The sequence below is a fragment of the Carcharodon carcharias genome (assembly GCF_017639515.1).
Source record: "Carcharodon carcharias isolate sCarCar2 chromosome 37 unlocalized genomic scaffold, sCarCar2.pri SUPER_37_unloc_2, whole genome shotgun sequence".
Classification (NCBI taxonomy): Eukaryota; Metazoa; Chordata; class Chondrichthyes; order Lamniformes; family Lamnidae; genus Carcharodon; species Carcharodon carcharias.
In genome coordinates this window covers 1,703,616-1,718,642 of record NW_024470767.1, presented here as the reverse complement: position 1 = coordinate 1,718,642, position 15,027 = coordinate 1,703,616, and the positions used below count along the sequence as shown (strand labels likewise).

At 52.8% G+C, this 15,027-nt stretch overlaps 2 protein-coding genes across 6 annotated transcripts in view; one reads left to right on the top strand and one right to left on the bottom strand.

Moving 5' to 3' along the window:
- Positions 1 to 5,965, bottom strand: part of LOC121274724 (RDS/peripherin-like protein xRDS35) — a 333,428-nt gene extending 327,463 nt beyond the window's left edge. Inside the window, exon 1 of the transcript XR_005942286.1 lies at positions 5,725 to 5,965. The gene's annotated coding sequence lies outside the window, so the exon portion shown is untranslated. The remainder of the gene's footprint in view (positions 1 to 5,724) is intronic.
- A 745-nt stretch (positions 5,966 to 6,710) lies between these two features.
- Positions 6,711 to 15,027, top strand: part of mta2 (metastasis associated 1 family, member 2) — a 68,144-nt gene continuing 59,827 nt past the window's right edge. For 3 of the 5 annotated variants that reach the window (XM_041182053.1, XM_041182055.1, XM_041182051.1), the window contains exon 1: positions 6,729 to 6,779. In XM_041182053.1, the coding sequence (XP_041037987.1) occupies positions 6,752 to 6,779 (28 nt within the window). In that variant the 5' untranslated portion in view covers positions 6,729 to 6,751. Of the gene's footprint in view, positions 6,780 to 15,027 lie in introns of all 5 variants that reach the window. The other 2 variants (XM_041182054.1, XM_041182052.1) reach the window with 1 other exon arrangement.

Genomic DNA, 15,027 nt, shown 5'->3' with positions numbered 1-15,027 from the left:
TCAGAGAGAGTATGTCAGTCAGAGTGAGTGCGGGTCAGTCAGAATGAGCACATTTCAGTGTGTCAGTCAGATTGAGTGCATGTCAGTCAGAATAAGCGCGTTTCAGTGTGTCAGTCAGAGTGATTGCGGGTCAGTCAGAATGAGCGCGTTTCAGTGTATCAGCCAGAGTGAGTGCGGGTCAGTCAGAATGAGCATGTTTCAATGTGTCAGTCAGAGTGTGTGCGGGTCAGTCAGAATGAACGCGTTTCAGTGTGTCAGTCAGCGTGACTGCGGGTCAGTCAAAATAGGTGCTTTTCAGTGTGTCAGTCAGAGTGAGAGCAAGTGAGTCAGAAAGAGTCTGTTACTGTGTGTCAGCCAGAGTGAGTGTGGGTCAGTCAGAGTGAGTCTGTTTCAGTATGTCAGTCAGAGTAAGTGCCGGTCATTCAGAATGAGGGCGTTTCAGTGTGTCAGTCAGAGTGAGTGCGGGTCAGTCTGAATGAGCGCGTTTGTGTGTCAGTCAAACTGAGTGTGGGTCAGTCAGAATGAGCACGTTTCAGAGTGTCAGTCAGAGTGAGTGCATGTCAGTCAGAATGAGCGCGTTTCAGAGTGTCAGTCAGAGTGATTGCGGGTCAGTCAGAATGAGCGTGTTTCAGTGTGTCAGTTAGAGTGAGTGCAGGTCAGTCAGAATGAGTGCTTTTCAGTGTGTCAGTCAGAGTGAGAGCGGATCAGTCAGAAGCGTGTGTTAGTCAGAGTGTCTGGGTCAGTCAGAAACAGTGTGTTTCAGTGTGTCAGTCAGAGTGATTGTGTGTCAGTCTGAATGAGCACACTTCAGTGTGTCAGAGTGTGTGCGGGTCAGTCATTAAGAGTCTATTTCAGTGTGTCAGTTAGAGTGAGTGTGGGTCAGTCAGAATGAGTCTGTTTCAGTGTGTCAGTCAGAGTGATTGAGGGTCAGTCTGAATGAGCGCTTTTCAGTGTGTCAGTCAGAGTTAGTGCGGGCCAATCAGAATGAGCGTGTTTCAGTGTGTCAGTCAGAGTGAGTGCGGGTCAGTCAGAATGAGCACGATTCAGTGTGTCAGTCAGCGTGACTGCGGGTCAGTCAGAATGAGCACATTTCAGTGTGTCAGTCAGATTGAGTGCATGTCAGTCAAAATGAGCGCGTTTCAGTGTGTCAGTCAGAGTGATTGCAGGTCAGTCATTAAGAGTCTATTTCAGTGTGTCAGTTAGAGTGAGTGTGGGACAGTCAGAATAAGTCTGTTTCAGTGTATCAGCCAGAGTGAGTGCGGGTCAGTCAGAATGAGTATGTTTCAGTGTGTCAGTCAGAGTGTGTGCGGGTCAGCCAGGGTGAGTCTGTTTCAGTATGTCAGTCAGAGTGAGTGCGGGTCAATCAGAATGACCACGTTTCAGTGTCAGTCAGAGTGAGTGCGGGTCAGTCAGAATGAGCACATTTCAGTGTGTCAGTCAGATTGAGTGCGTGTCAGTCAGAATGAGCGCGTTTCAGTGTGTCAGTCAGCGTGATTGCGGGTCAGTCAGAATGAGTGCTTTTCAGTGCGTCAGTCAGAGTGAGAGTGAGTGAGTCAGAAAGAGTCTGTTACTGTGTGTCAGTCAGAGTGAGTGTGGGTCAGTCAGAATGACTGTGTCTCAGTGTGTCAGTCAGAGTGAGTGTGGGTCAGTCAGAATGACTGTGTCTCAGTGTGTCAGTCACAGTGAGTGTGGGTCAGCCAGGGTGAGTCTGTTTCAGTATGTCAGTCAGAATGAGTGCAGGTCAGTCGGAATGAGTGCGTTTCAATGTGCCAGTCAGAGTGATTGCGGGTCAGTCAGAATGAGCGCTTTTCAGTGTGTCAGTCAGAGTGAGTGCGGTCAATCAGAACGAGCGTGTTTCTGTGTGTCATTCAGAGTGAGTGCGGGTCAGTCAGAATGAGCGCGTTTCAGTGTGTCAGTCAGCGTGATTGCGGGTCAGTCAGAAAGAGTCTGTGACTGTGTGTCAGCCAGAGTGAGTGTGGGTCAGTCAGAATGACTGTGTGTCAGTGTGTCAGTCAGAGTGAGTGTGGGTCAGCCAGGGTGAGTCTGTTTCAGTATGTCAGTCAGAGTGAGTGCGTGTCAGTCAGAATGAGTGCTTTTCAGTGTGTCAGTCAGAGTTAGTGCGGTCAATCAGAACGAGCGCGTTTCAGTGTGTCAGTCAGAGTGAGTGCGGGTCAGTCAGAATGAGCACGTTTCAGTGTGTCAGTCAGAGTGAGTGCGTGTCAGTCAGAATGAGTGCTTTTTAGTGTGTCAGTCAGGGTGAGAGCGGGTCAGTCAGGAAGAGTGTGTTTCAGTGTGTCAGTCAGAGTGAGTGTGGGTCAGTCGGAAAGAGTCTGTTTCAATGTGTCAGTCAGAGTGAGTGTGGGTCAGTCAGAATGAGTGTGTGTCAGTGTGTCAGTCAGAGTGAGTGTGGGTCAGTCAGAGTGAGTGTGGGTCAGTCAGAGTGAGTGTGGGTCAGTCAGAGTGAGTGTGTTTCAGTATGCCAGTCAGAGTGAGTGTGGGTCAGTCAGAGTGAGTGTGTTTCAGTGTGTCAGTCAGAGTGAGTGTGGGTCAGTCAGAATGAGTCTGTTTCAGTGTGTCAGCCAGAGTGAGTGTGGGTCAGTCAGAATGACTGTGTGTCAGTGTGTCAGTCACAGTGAGTGTGGGTCAGCCAGGGTGAGTCTGTTTCAGTATGTCAGTCAGAGTGAGTGCAGGTCAGTCAGAATGAGCGCGTTTCAGTGTGTCAGTCAGAGTGATTGCGGGTCAGTCAGAATGAGCGAGTTTCAGTGTATCAGCCAGAGTGAGTGCGGGTCAGTCAGAATGAGCGCGTTTCAGTGTGTCAGTCAGCGTGACTGCGGGTCAGTCAAAATGAGTGCTTTTCAGTGTGTCACTCAGAGTGAGAGCAAGTGAGTCAGAAAGAGTCTGTTACTGTGTGTCACCCAGAGTGAGTGTGGGTCAGTCAGAGTGAGTCTGTTTCAGTATGTCAATCAGAGTGAGTGCCGGTCATTCAGAAAGAGGGCGTTTCAGTGTGTCAGTCAGAGTGAGTGTGGGTCAGGCTGAATGAGCGTGTTTCAGTGTGTCAGTCAGAGTGAGTGCGGGTCAATCAGAATGAGTGTGTTTCAGTGTGTCAGTCAGGGTGAGTGCGGGTCATTCGGAATGTGCATGTTTCAGTGTGTCAGTCAGAGTGAATGCGGGTCAGTCAGAATGAGTGCGTTTCAGTGTGTCAGTCAGAGTGAGTGTGGGTCAGGCTGAATGAGCGTGTTTCAGTGTGTCAGTCAGAGTGAGTGCGGGTCAATCAGAATGAGTGTGTTTCAGTGTGTCAGTCAGGGTGAGTGCGGGTCATTCGGAATGTGCATGTTTCAGTGTGTCAGTCAGAGTGAATGCGGGTCAGTCAGAATGAGTGCGTTTCAGTGTGTCAGTCAGAGTGAGTGCGGGTCAATCAGAATGAGAGTGTTTCAGTGTGTCAGTCAGAGTGAGTGTGTTTCAGTCAGAATGAGTGCGTTTCAGTGTGTCAGTCAGAGTGAGAGCGGGTCAGTCAGAAAGATTGTGTTAGTCAGAGTGAGTTTGTGTCAGTCAGAATGAGTGGGTCGGTCAGAGTGAGTATGGGTCAGTCAGAGTGTGGGTCAGTCAGAGTGTGGGTCAGTCAGAGTGTGGGTCAGTCAGAGTGTGGGTCAGTCAGAGTGTGGGTCAGTCAGAGTGTGGGTCAGTCGGAGCGAGTGTGGGTCAGTCGGAGCGAGTGTGGGTCAGTCGGAGCGAGTGTGGGTCAGTCGGAGCGACTGTGGGTCAGTCGGAGCGACTGTGTCAGTCAGAATGAGCGGGTCAGTCAGAGCGAGTGTGGGTCAGTCAGAGCGAGTGTGGGTCAGTCAGAGCGAGTGTGGGTCAGTCAGAGCGAGTATGGGTCAGTCAGAGCGAGTATGGGTCAGTCAGAGCGAGTATGGGTCAGTCAGAGCGAGTATGGGTCAGGGTGAGTCTGTTTCAGTATGTCAGTCAGAGTGAGTGCAGGTCAGTCGGAATGAACGCGTTTCAATGTACCAGTCAGAGTGATTGCGGGTCAGTCTGAATGAGCGCTTTTCAGTGTGTCAGTCAGAGTGAGTGCGGTCAATCAGAACGAGCGCGTTTCAGTGTGTCAGTCAGAGTGAGTGCGGGTAAGTCAGAATGAGCACGTTTCAGTGTGTCTGTCAGAGTGAGTGTGTGTCAGTCAGAATGAGCGCGTTTCAGTGTGTCAGTCAGCGTGTCAGTCAGAGTGTGGGTCAGTCGGAGCGAGTGTGGGTCAGTCGGAGCGACTGTGTCAGTCAGAGCGACTGTGTCAGTCAGAGCGACTGTGTCAGTCAGAATGAGTGGGTCAGTCAGAGCGAGTGCGGGTGAGTCAGAGTGAGTTTGTGTCACTCAGAATGAGTATGTCAGTCAGAGCGAGTGTGGGTCAGTCAGAGCGAGTGGGTCAGTCAGAGTGAGTGTGGGTCAGTCAGAGTTTGGGTCACTCAGAATGAGTATGTCAGTCAGAGCGAGTGTGGGTCAGTCAGAGCGAGTGTGGGTCAGTCAGAGCGAGTGTGGGTCAGTCAGAGCGAGTGTGTATCAGTCAGAGCGAGTGTATCAGTCAGAGCAAGTGAGTCAGTCAGAGCAAGTGAGTCAGTCAGAGCGAGTGTGGGTCAGTTAGAGCGAGTGTGGGTCAGTCAGAGCGAGTGTGGGTCAGGCAGAATGAGTGTGTCAGTCAGAGCGAGTGTGTCAGTCAGAGCGAGTGTGTCAGTCAGAGCGAGTGTGTCAGTCAGAGCGAGTATGTCAGTCAGAGTTTGGGTCACTCAGAATGAGTATGTCAGTCAGAGCGAGTGTGGGTCAGTCAGAGCGAGTGTGGGTCAGTCAGAGCGAGTGTGGGTCAGTCAGAGCGAGTGTGGGTCAGTCAGAGCGAGTGTGGGTCAGTCAGAGTTTGGGTCACTCAGAATGAGTATGTCAGTCAGAGCGAGTGTGGGTCAGTCAGAGCGAGTGGGTCAGTCAGAGCGAGTGGGTCAGTCAGAGCGAGTGGGTCAGTCAGAGCGAGTGTGGGTCAGTCAGAGCGAGTGTGGGTCAGTCAGAGCGAGTGTGGGTCAGTCAGAATGAGCGTGTCAGTCAGAATGAGCGTGTCAGTCAGAATGAGCGTGTCAGTCAGAGTTTGGGTCACTCAGAATGAGTATGTCAGTCAGAGCGAGTGTGGGTCAGTCAGAGCGAGTGTGGGTCAGTCAGAGCGAGTGTGGGTCAGTCAGAGTTTGGGTCACTCAGAATGAGTATGTCAGTCAGAGCGAGTGTTGGTCAGTCAGAGCGAGTGTGGGTCAGTCAGAGCGAGTGTGGGTCAGTCAGAGCGAGTGTGTCAGTCAGAATGAGCGTGTCAGTCAGAATGAGCGTGTCAGTCAGAGTTTGGGTCACTCAGAATGAGTATGTCAGTCAGAGCGAGTGTGTGTGACAGTGTCAAGGTGAGTGTCTGTCAGTCAGTCAGTGGTTTAAGGGTCACTCGAGCGCTCTCGCTGCCCCACGTGCTCCCTGCCCCTGGGCTAGCTCGGGGGGGGGGGGGGGCGGAGGGTGAAGGGTCAGGCCTGTCGTTGCCGGGGTGACGGCTTTAACCCTTTCACTGCCGACTTCCCGGAACTGGCCCGGCGGCGGCTGACGTCACGGGGGGATCGCGAGGAAGAGGAAGGAGAGAGAGGGAGAGAGAGAGAGAGAGAGTGTAACAGGGCCGGGGGAGAGAGAGACAGACAGACAGACAGACACACACATACTCACTGAGGGAGGGGGAAAGGCCGCCAGCTAACACCGAAACTCCCGACTTCAACCGACTTCCGATCCGGAGATAGGGAGGAAGAATGGGGGAAAACTTCACCCCCGTGTGAGAGGGGGAGTCTGAGGAGGAGGGGGACCGGGACCGGGACCGGGACCGGGTGGAAGCGACCCGGGGAGAAGCCGCTCGGCCGGTGACTGAAGCCGGAGGTGGTGGTTGAGTTTGGGGGGGCGGGGGGGGGGGGTTGCCGGGTAGAGAGACGGGCGCTCGCTCCCGGGTCAACGTTCCAATCCCAACTGCCCGGCCTGGCTCGCGCTGCCAAAGGCTGCTCCGGGTCAACGATCCATCCGCTCCTCCTCACTCCCTCCCTCCCTCCCTCCCCTCACACTCTCTCACTCACCTCATCCAGAGAGCCTCTGCGCAGCCCCTCCAACCGCCTCGCCCCCCCCTCCCCTCGCGGGTCAACCCATCCATCCGCTCCTCCTCAATCCCCTCACTCACCGCCCCCAACCGCCTCGCCTCGCGCTCCCGGGTCAACGTTCCAACGGGCTAACGGCCGCCCCGCGCGCTCACTCATTCCCGGGTCAACGTTCCAACCGCCTCGCTCGCGCTCCCCAACCTCATTTCTCCCCCCCTTGCTTAAAAAGCCAGGGGGGGGGGGAGGTGGAGGAGAGAGAGAGAGAGAGAGAGAGGCGGCGAGTAAGGGCTTGTTTTTTTTTTAAATTTTACTTGCACCCATCGCATTTGCACCCATTGCATCGATCCTGCTGCTGAGAGAGAGAGAGAGAGAGAGGGAGTGAAAAAAAAAACACTCTACCCTCTCTCTCTCTCTCCCTCTCCACCACCACCTCCTCCTCCTCCTCCACCTCTACCTCTGAAGTTCAGTATCCGAAAGCGGAGAGACTTAGCCGGTCAGTGGTGGGGGGGTGGGGGGGGACATCAGGAAGGGGAGTGAGTGAGTGACTGAGTGAGTGAAGAAGGTGGGGGGGGTGGGGTGGGGTGGGTGGTGGTGGGCGAGGTGGAAGTGTCGGGATGGCAGCCAACATGTACAGGGTCGGAGGTGAGTGTGAGCCCTGCTGGGCAACTAACTATCTGTGTGTCTTGTCTTTTGTGGGGGAGGGGAGGGGGTGACCGGCGGGGGGGGGGGGGGGGGGTGTGGTTTGCACATGCAAATGGGGTATTCGTCGGGGAGGGGGAGGGGGTGGGGTGGGGGGGGGCGTGGGAAGAGGAAAGTGGATGGGAGCAAGAAACCCAAACTTTATACCACGAGGCAGTGGGGTCGGGGAGTGGTAGGGGATGGGGCTGAAGGAGCAAAAGGTGCACGGGGATTCGGAGTGAAGGCTGGGGTCAGGGGGCGGCGGAAATTGGGATTTGGGTCAGGAGGGAGATTTGGTGTCTGGGATTTGGTTCAGAGGGGAAATTGGGGTCTGGGGTGGGTGGGGGGGGGGCTGGAAATTGGGGTCTGGGGTCGGGGGGGGAAATTGGGGTCTGGGATCGGGGTCAGGGGGCAATTCGGGGTCTGGGATCGGGGTCAGGGGGCAATTCGGGGTCTAGGATCGGGATCGGGGGGAATTGAGATTTGGGTCGGGGGAAATTGGGGGTTTGGGATTTGGGTCAGGGAGAAATTGGGGTTTGGGATCGGGGTCGGTGAAATTGGGGTCTGGGATCGGGGTCAGAGTGAAATTGGGGTTTGGGATCGGGGTCAGAGTGAAATTGGGGTTTGGGATCGGGGTCAGGTTGAAATTGGGGTCTGGGATCGGGGTCAGGGTGAAATTGGGGTCTGGGATCGGGGTCAGGGTGAAATTGGGGTCTGGGATTTGGGACAGGGAGAAATTGGGGTCTGGGGTCGGGGGGGAAATTGGGGTCTGGGATCGCTATCAGGAGGAAATTGGGGTCTGGGATCGGGGTCAGGGGGCAATTCGGGGTCTAGGATCAGGATCGGGGGGAATTGAGATTTGGGTCGGGGGAAATTGGGGGTTTGGGATTTGGGTCAGGGAGAAATTGGGGTTTGGGTTTGGGATCGGGGTCGGTGAAATTGGGGTTTGGGTCAGGGTGAAATTGGGGTCTGGGATCGGGGTCAGGGTGAAATTGGGGTCTGGGATCGGGGTCAGGGTGAAATTGGGGTCTGGGATTTGGGTCAGGGAGAAATTGGGGTCTGGGATTTGGGTCAGGGAGAAATTGGGGTTTGGGATTTGGGTCAGGGTGAAATTGGGGTCTGGGATTTGGGTCAGGGTGAAATTGGGGTCTGGGATTTGGGTCAGGGTGAAATTGAGGTCTGGGATTTGGGTCGGTGAAATTGGGGTCTGGGATTTGGGTCGGGGTCTGGGATTGGGGTCTGGGATTTGGGTCAGGGTGAAATTGGGGTTTGGGATTTGGGTCAGGGAGAAATTGGGGTCTGGGATTTGGGTCAGGGTGAAATTGGGGTTTTGGATCAGGGTCAGGGAGAAATTGGGGTCTGGGATTTGCGTCAGGGTGAAATTGGGGTTTGGGATCGGGGTCGGAGAAATTGGGGTCAGGGGGAAATTGAGGTTTGGGATATGGGTCAGGGAAATTGCGGTCTGGGATCGGGGTCAGGGGGGAAATTGGGGTCTGGGATCGGGGTCAGGAGGAAATTGGGGTCTGGGATCGGGGTCAGGAGGAAATTGGGGTCGGGGGGGAAATTGGGGTCTGGGATCGGGCTCGGGGGAAATTGGGGTCTGGGATCGCAATCAGGAGGAAATTGGGGTCTGGGATCTGGGTCGGGGGGAGATTGGGGTTTGGGATCTGAGTCAGGAGCTGATTGAGGTCAGGGGGAAATTGGGCTCTGGGTTCGGGGTCAGGGGAAAATTGGGGTCTGGGATCGGGATCAGGAGGAAATTGGGGTCTGGGATCGGGGTCAGGAAGGAAATTGGGGTTTGGGATCGGGGCCAGGAGGAAATTCGAGTTTGGAATCCAGCGGAAAGAGGGTCTCAGATTAGGGTAATTAAGTGAAAAGTTGGTCTGAAATTGGGGTAATGAATAACTAGGGTATCGGAGACAGGACTGCAATTGGATGTGAGCAAAAATGGGGGTGCAAATGTTGAGTAACCTGCCAAATAAGATGGGGCAACAACCAAAAAGGGGCTAGAAGAGAAAGATGTCTGAGTTTTGTAAAAGTAACTCCATCCAGGAAGGCCAGGCAGACAGAGGGTCTGAAACTTGGGTGGTGGTTTGGTGGGGGGAGGAGCAGAATCCAGGAAACGTGAAATATAATTTCAAGATTGGAGGCCAAAACTGACAGAAACATGTGAGTGTAAAGTTATTGTACCATGTGGGCAAGCGCAGTGGAGAGGAGAAACTGCTGGGGTGATCAGTTAGGAATAAAAGTAGAGGGGAGTCAGGGTAGAGGGGGTAGCAGCTGTGGGGAGGGTGGGTAGTAAAGATACAGTCAGCGGGTTGGGATAGAGAGAGAAAGTTGCATGTTTAAAAAGCAGTGGATTAACAAGGCAGAGAAGTTGAAATGTAGCAAGAGCTGGAAAGCTGATGGGAATCGAGGATATAACAAACCAGAGTCATTAGAGCTCCATGAACACTCTGGGGAGGAATTTGAGAGTTTTGTGTGTGTGTTTGTGGAACATTATAAAGTAAGGTTGGCTTTTGAAAGAATCCTGTCACAGATCCAAGCCAATTATCATCATAAAACAAGATACGGGTTCCCAACATTGAGAATCTGTGGCTTCAAGTGGCCAGGCCTGAAAATGTTAATGGCCCTGATCTCTCGCCACCAACTTGAATCCAAAAAAAATACAAGAGACTACCAAAGGTAGAGAGAGAATATTTTAGGTGAAGCACAGAAGCGGAATTAAAATGCTCTCCTGGCACAGACAACTCCGTGTGAATGCTTGGATGGGCTTCACAGTTGAGAGGGTGTTTGTGGTTTGACTGAGTTAAAATCATACAATCAGTAGTTGAGGCCTGAACTAAGGCTTCACTGACCTACCCGAGAGAATCAGGAACTTGAGGGATTGCTGGCTTTTATCTGTGATAAGTTTCCAAAGAAAAGGCGCATGTGAAGACTAAAACAGCCGGATGTCCTTGTAATCTGTCAGTCTTGGCCCAAGAGGATAAAATGATAGACTCTCTCAAACTGAGGACATTGGTTAGAGAAAACTGGACTCCCAGACTGTTGCTTCCTTCTTTCTAGGTGTTGGATTTAATGGGCTATTATTAACCATGCGATGCTGTGTTTCTGTCTAATTTTCCCCCTTTAAACCATTGTGATATATCACTTTATATCATTCTGCAAGTGTGGGGGGGTGGAGAAACAGTGTCCTTTTTACAGCCAGACATACGTAGTTGCCATGTATACTCCTGGGAGACGTGAGAAAATTCAGAGCCAGTAAGGGGAAAAAATAGGCAAGAAACTTTCTTTCTCCCCCAACTCCACCCTCACCGCTTCCCCCATTCCCAAATACCACTCCGGGGATTGAGAGCCTATCCAGGAAGTCACCTGGATGACTAAGTGTTATCTATGAAGATATTTGCCTTCTGTCTGATAGGATCTTGGACCAGGACAAGAACCGGTCCAACTCCTTCCTAAAGGCAGGGGCACATTTAAAATCTTTTTCATGATTTAATTTAATTTTCTTCCTCTATCTGATTTACCTGTCTTCAAGGTGTGCAGTTCAACACACAAGTGTCGTACTCTCTGCTCCATGCGAGTCTTGCTGAGTATAAGCAATTTGAATTTATATTGCACAAAACATCACATAGTGCTTCACAGCACAATCAGATACTTTGACCCTGAGCTCTGTGAGGAGATATTAGGGTGTCTGACCTGAAGTTCAGTCAAATATAGAAGTTCTAAGGAGCCTCCGAAAGGAAGAAAGCGAGAAGTGTAGAGATTGAGGGAGGGAATTCCAGAGCTAAGGTCCCAGGCAGCTCGAGGCATGGCTGCCAAAGGTGGAGCAATGGAAATAAGGATGCACAGGAGGTCAGAATTGGATGACCGCAAAGATCTCTTGAGGGTTTAGAGGCTGGGGGAGGTTAAGAGATAGGGAGGGAGTGAGGAGGCATGAAGGTACAGTGCTCACTCAATACTGTTCACTCCAACAATGCAGAGCTCCCCCGGCGCTGACCCTCTGCCGGTGTGGCGCTCCCCCGGCGCTGACCTTTGCAACGGTGTGGCACCTGCACCCCCCCCCCGCCCGAGAAGATTGGCCTGGATTCAGCTTTGAATCTCTGGCGGGGGAGCCTCTCCCCTGAGATTTAAGTTAACTTCCAAAGCTTTCCTTGACAAGAGTGTCATTGAAACCACTGTGTAGACCAAGGGTGAAGGAGCCTTAATGTTATCTCACTCCGTAATAAGGGAGGACAACATCTGGTGAACATTCCATTGTGGGATCCTAGAGCTCCAGAAAGATTGGTATGCTCCTCTTTGGGCTACAACATTGCAAGTAGCATGCTGAGAATTTGGTATTCCATAATCTTTGCACATTTGGTGATGTGTCAACATGTTGGTGCTGATAACTTTAAAACGTGCTTTCTGAAATGGTAACGTGGTTTCAGTCAAATGACACTGCTTTTCAGGGCTTCTTACATTGTGTTAGTATTTACAGGGGGCTTCCTGGGAGTGTGTCAGTTTTATGACGGAATGGTCTCTGGGAGTGTGTCAGTATTTACAGGGGGTTCCCTAGGAGTGTGTCTGTAGTTACAGGGGGTTCATGGGTGTGTGTCTGTATTTACAGGGGGCCCCTAGGAGTGTGCCTGTATTTACGGGGGGTTCCTAGGAGTGTGCCTGTATTTACAGGGGGTTCCTAGGAGTGTGCCTGTATTTAAAGGGGGTTCCTAGGAGTGTGCCTGTATTTACAGGGGGTTCCTAGGAGTGTGCCTGTATTTACAGGGGGTTCCTAGGAGTGTGCCTGTATTTACAGGGGGTTCCTAGGAGTGTGCCTGTATTTACAGGGGGTTCCTAGGAGTGTGCCTGTATTTACAGGGGGTTCCTAGGAGTGTGCCTGTATTTACAGGGGGTTCCTAGGAGTGTGCCTGTATTTACAGGGGGTTCCTAGGAGTGTGCCTGTATTTACAGGGGGTTCCTAGGAGTGTGCCTGTATTTACAGGGGGTTCCTAGGAGTGTGCCTGTATTTACAGGGGGTTCCTAGGAGTGTGCCTGTATTTACAGGGGGTTCCTAGGAGTGTGCCTGTATTTACAGGGGGTTCCTAGGAGTGTGCCTGTATTTACAGGGGGTTCCTAGGAGTGTGCCTGTATTTACAGGGGGTTCCTAGGAGTGTGCCTGTATTTACAGGGGGTTCCTAGGAGTGTGCCTGTATTTACAGGGGGTTCCTAGGAGTGTGCCTGTATTTACAGAGGGGTCCCTAGGAGTGTGTCTGCATTTACAGGGGCATCCCTAAGAGTGTGTCTGCATTTGCAGGAGGTCCCTAGGAGTGTGTCTGTATTTACAGGGACATCCCTAGGAGTATGTCTGTATTTACAGGGACATCCCTAGGAGTATGTCTGTATTTACAGGGACATCCCTAGGAGTATGTCTGTATTTACAGGGACATCCCTAGGAGTATGTCTGTATTTACAGGGACATCCCTAGGAGTATGTCTGCATTTACAGGGACATCCCTAGGAGTATGTCTGCATTTACAGGGACATCCCTAGGAGTATGTCTGCATTTACACGGACATCCCTAGGAGTATGTCTGCATTGACAGGGTCTCCCTGGGAGTGTGTCTGCATTTACAGGGGCTCCCTGGGAGTGTGTCTGCATTTACAGGGGCTCCCTGGGAGTGTGTCTGCATTTACAGGGGCTCCCTGGGAGTGTGTCTGCATTTACAGGGGCTCCCTGGGAGTGTGTCTGCATTTACAGGGGCTCCTTGGGAGTGTGTCTGCATTTACAGGGGGTCCCTGGGAGTGTGTCTGCATTTACAGGGGGTCCCTGGGAGTGTGTCTGCATTTACAGGGCGTCCCTGGGAGTGTGTTTGCATTTACAGGGGGTCCCTGGGAGTATGTCTGCATTTACAGGGGGTCCCTGGGAGTGTGTCTGCATTTACAGGGGATCCCTGGGAGTGTGTCTGCATTTACAGGGTGTCCCTGGGCGTGTGTCTGCATTTACAGGGTGTCCCTGGGCGTGTGTCTGCATTTACAGGGGGTCCCTGGGAGTGTGTCTGCATTTACAGGGGCTCCCTGGGAGTGTGTCTGCATTTACAGGGGCTCCCTGGGAGTGTGTCTGCAATTACAGGGACATCCCTAGGAGTATGTCTGCATTTACAGGGACATCCCTAGGAGTATGTCTGCATTTACAGGGACATCCCTAGGTGTATGTCTGCATTTACAGGGACATCCCTAGGAGTATGTCTGCATTTACAGGGACATCCCTAGGAGTGTGTCTGCATTTACAGGGACATCCCTAGGAGTATGTCTGCATTTACAGGGACATCCCTAGGAGTATGTCTGCATTTACAGGGACATCCCTAGGAGTATGTCTGCATTGACAGGGACATGCCTAGGAGTATGTCTGCATTGACAGGGACATGCCTAGGAGTATGTCTGCATTGACAGGGACATGCCTAGGAGTATGTCTGCATTGACAGGGACATCCCTAGGAGTATGTCTGCATTAACAGGGACATCCCTAGGAGTATGTCTGCATTGACAGGGACATCCCTAGGAGTATGTCTGCATTTACACGGACATCCCTAGGAGTATGTCTGCATTTACACGGACATCCCTAGGAGTATGTCTGCATTTACACGGACATCCCTAGGAGTATGTCTGCACTTACACGGACATCCCTAGGAGTATGTCAGTATTTACAGGGACATCCCTAGGAGTATGTCTGCATTTACAGCGACATCCCTAGGAGTATGTCTGCATTTACAGGGGCTCCCTGGGAGTGTGTCTGCATTTACAGGGGGTCCCTGGGAGTGTGTCTGCATTTACAGGGTGTCCCTGGGAGTGTGTCTGCATTTACAGGGTGTCCCTGGGCGTGTGTCTGCATTTACAGGGTGTCCCTGGGCGTGTGTCTGCATTTACAGGGTGTCCCTGGGCATGTGTCTGCATTTACAGGGTGTCCCTGGGCGTGTGTCTGCATTTACAGGGGGTCCCTGGGAGTGTGTCTGCATTTACAGGGGGTCCCTGGGAGTGTGTCTGCATTTACAGGGGGTCCCTGGGAGTGTGTCTGCATTTACAGGGGGTCCCTGGGAGTGTGTCTGCATTTACAGGGGCTCCCTGGGAGTGTGTCTGCATTTACAGGGGCTCCCTGGGAGTGTGTCTGCATTTACAGGGTGTCCCTGGGCGTGTGTCTGCATTTACAGGGTGTCCCTGGGAGTGTGTCTGCATTTACAGGGTGTCCCTGGGAGTGTGTCTGCAATTACAGGGGCTCCCTGGGAGTGTGTCTGCATTTACAGGGGGTCCCTGGGCGTGTGTCTGCATTTACAGGGGGTCCCTGGGAGTGTGTCTGCATTTACAGGGGGTCCCTGGGAGTGTGTCTGCATTTACAGGGGGTCCCTGGGAGTGTGTCTGCATTTACAGGGGGTCCCTGGGAGTGTGTCTGCATTTACAGGGGGTCCCTGGGAGTGTGTCTGCATTTACAGGGGCTCCCTGGGAGTGTGTCTGCATTTACAGGGGCTCCCTGGGAGTGTGTCTGCATTTACAGGGTGTCCCTGGGCGTGTGTCTGCATTTACAGGGTGTCCCTGGGAGTGTGTCTGCATTTACAGGGTGTCCCTGGGAGTGTGTCTGCAATTACAGGGGCTCCCTGGGAGTGTGTCTGCATTTACAGGGGGTCCCTGGCAGTGTGTCTGCATTTACAGGGGGTCCCTGGGAGGGTGTCTGCATTTACAGGGGGTCCCTGGGAGGGTGTCTGCATTTACAGGGGTTCCCTGGGAGGGTGTCTGCATTTACAGGGGGTCCCTGGGAGTGTGTCTGCATTTACAGGGGGTCCCTGGGAGGGTGTCTGCATTTACAGGGGGTCCCTGGGAGGGTGTCTGCATTTACAGGGGGTCCCTGGGAGTGTGTCTGCATTTACAGGGGGTCCCTGGGAGTGTGTCTGCATTTACAAGGGGTCCCTGGGAGTGTGTCTGCATTTACAGGGGCTCCCTGGGAGTGTGTCTGCATTTACAGGGTGTCCCTGGGCGTGTGTCTGCATTTACAGGGTGTCCCTGGGAGTGTGTCTGCATTTACAGGGGGTCTCTGGGAGTGTGTCTGCATTTACAGGGGGTCCCTGGGAGTGTGTCTGCATTTCCAGGGGGTCCCTGGGAGTGAGTCTGCATTTCCAGGGGGTCCCTGGGAGTGTGTCTGCATTTACAGGGGGTCCCTGGGAGTGTGTCTGCATTTACGGGGGGGTCC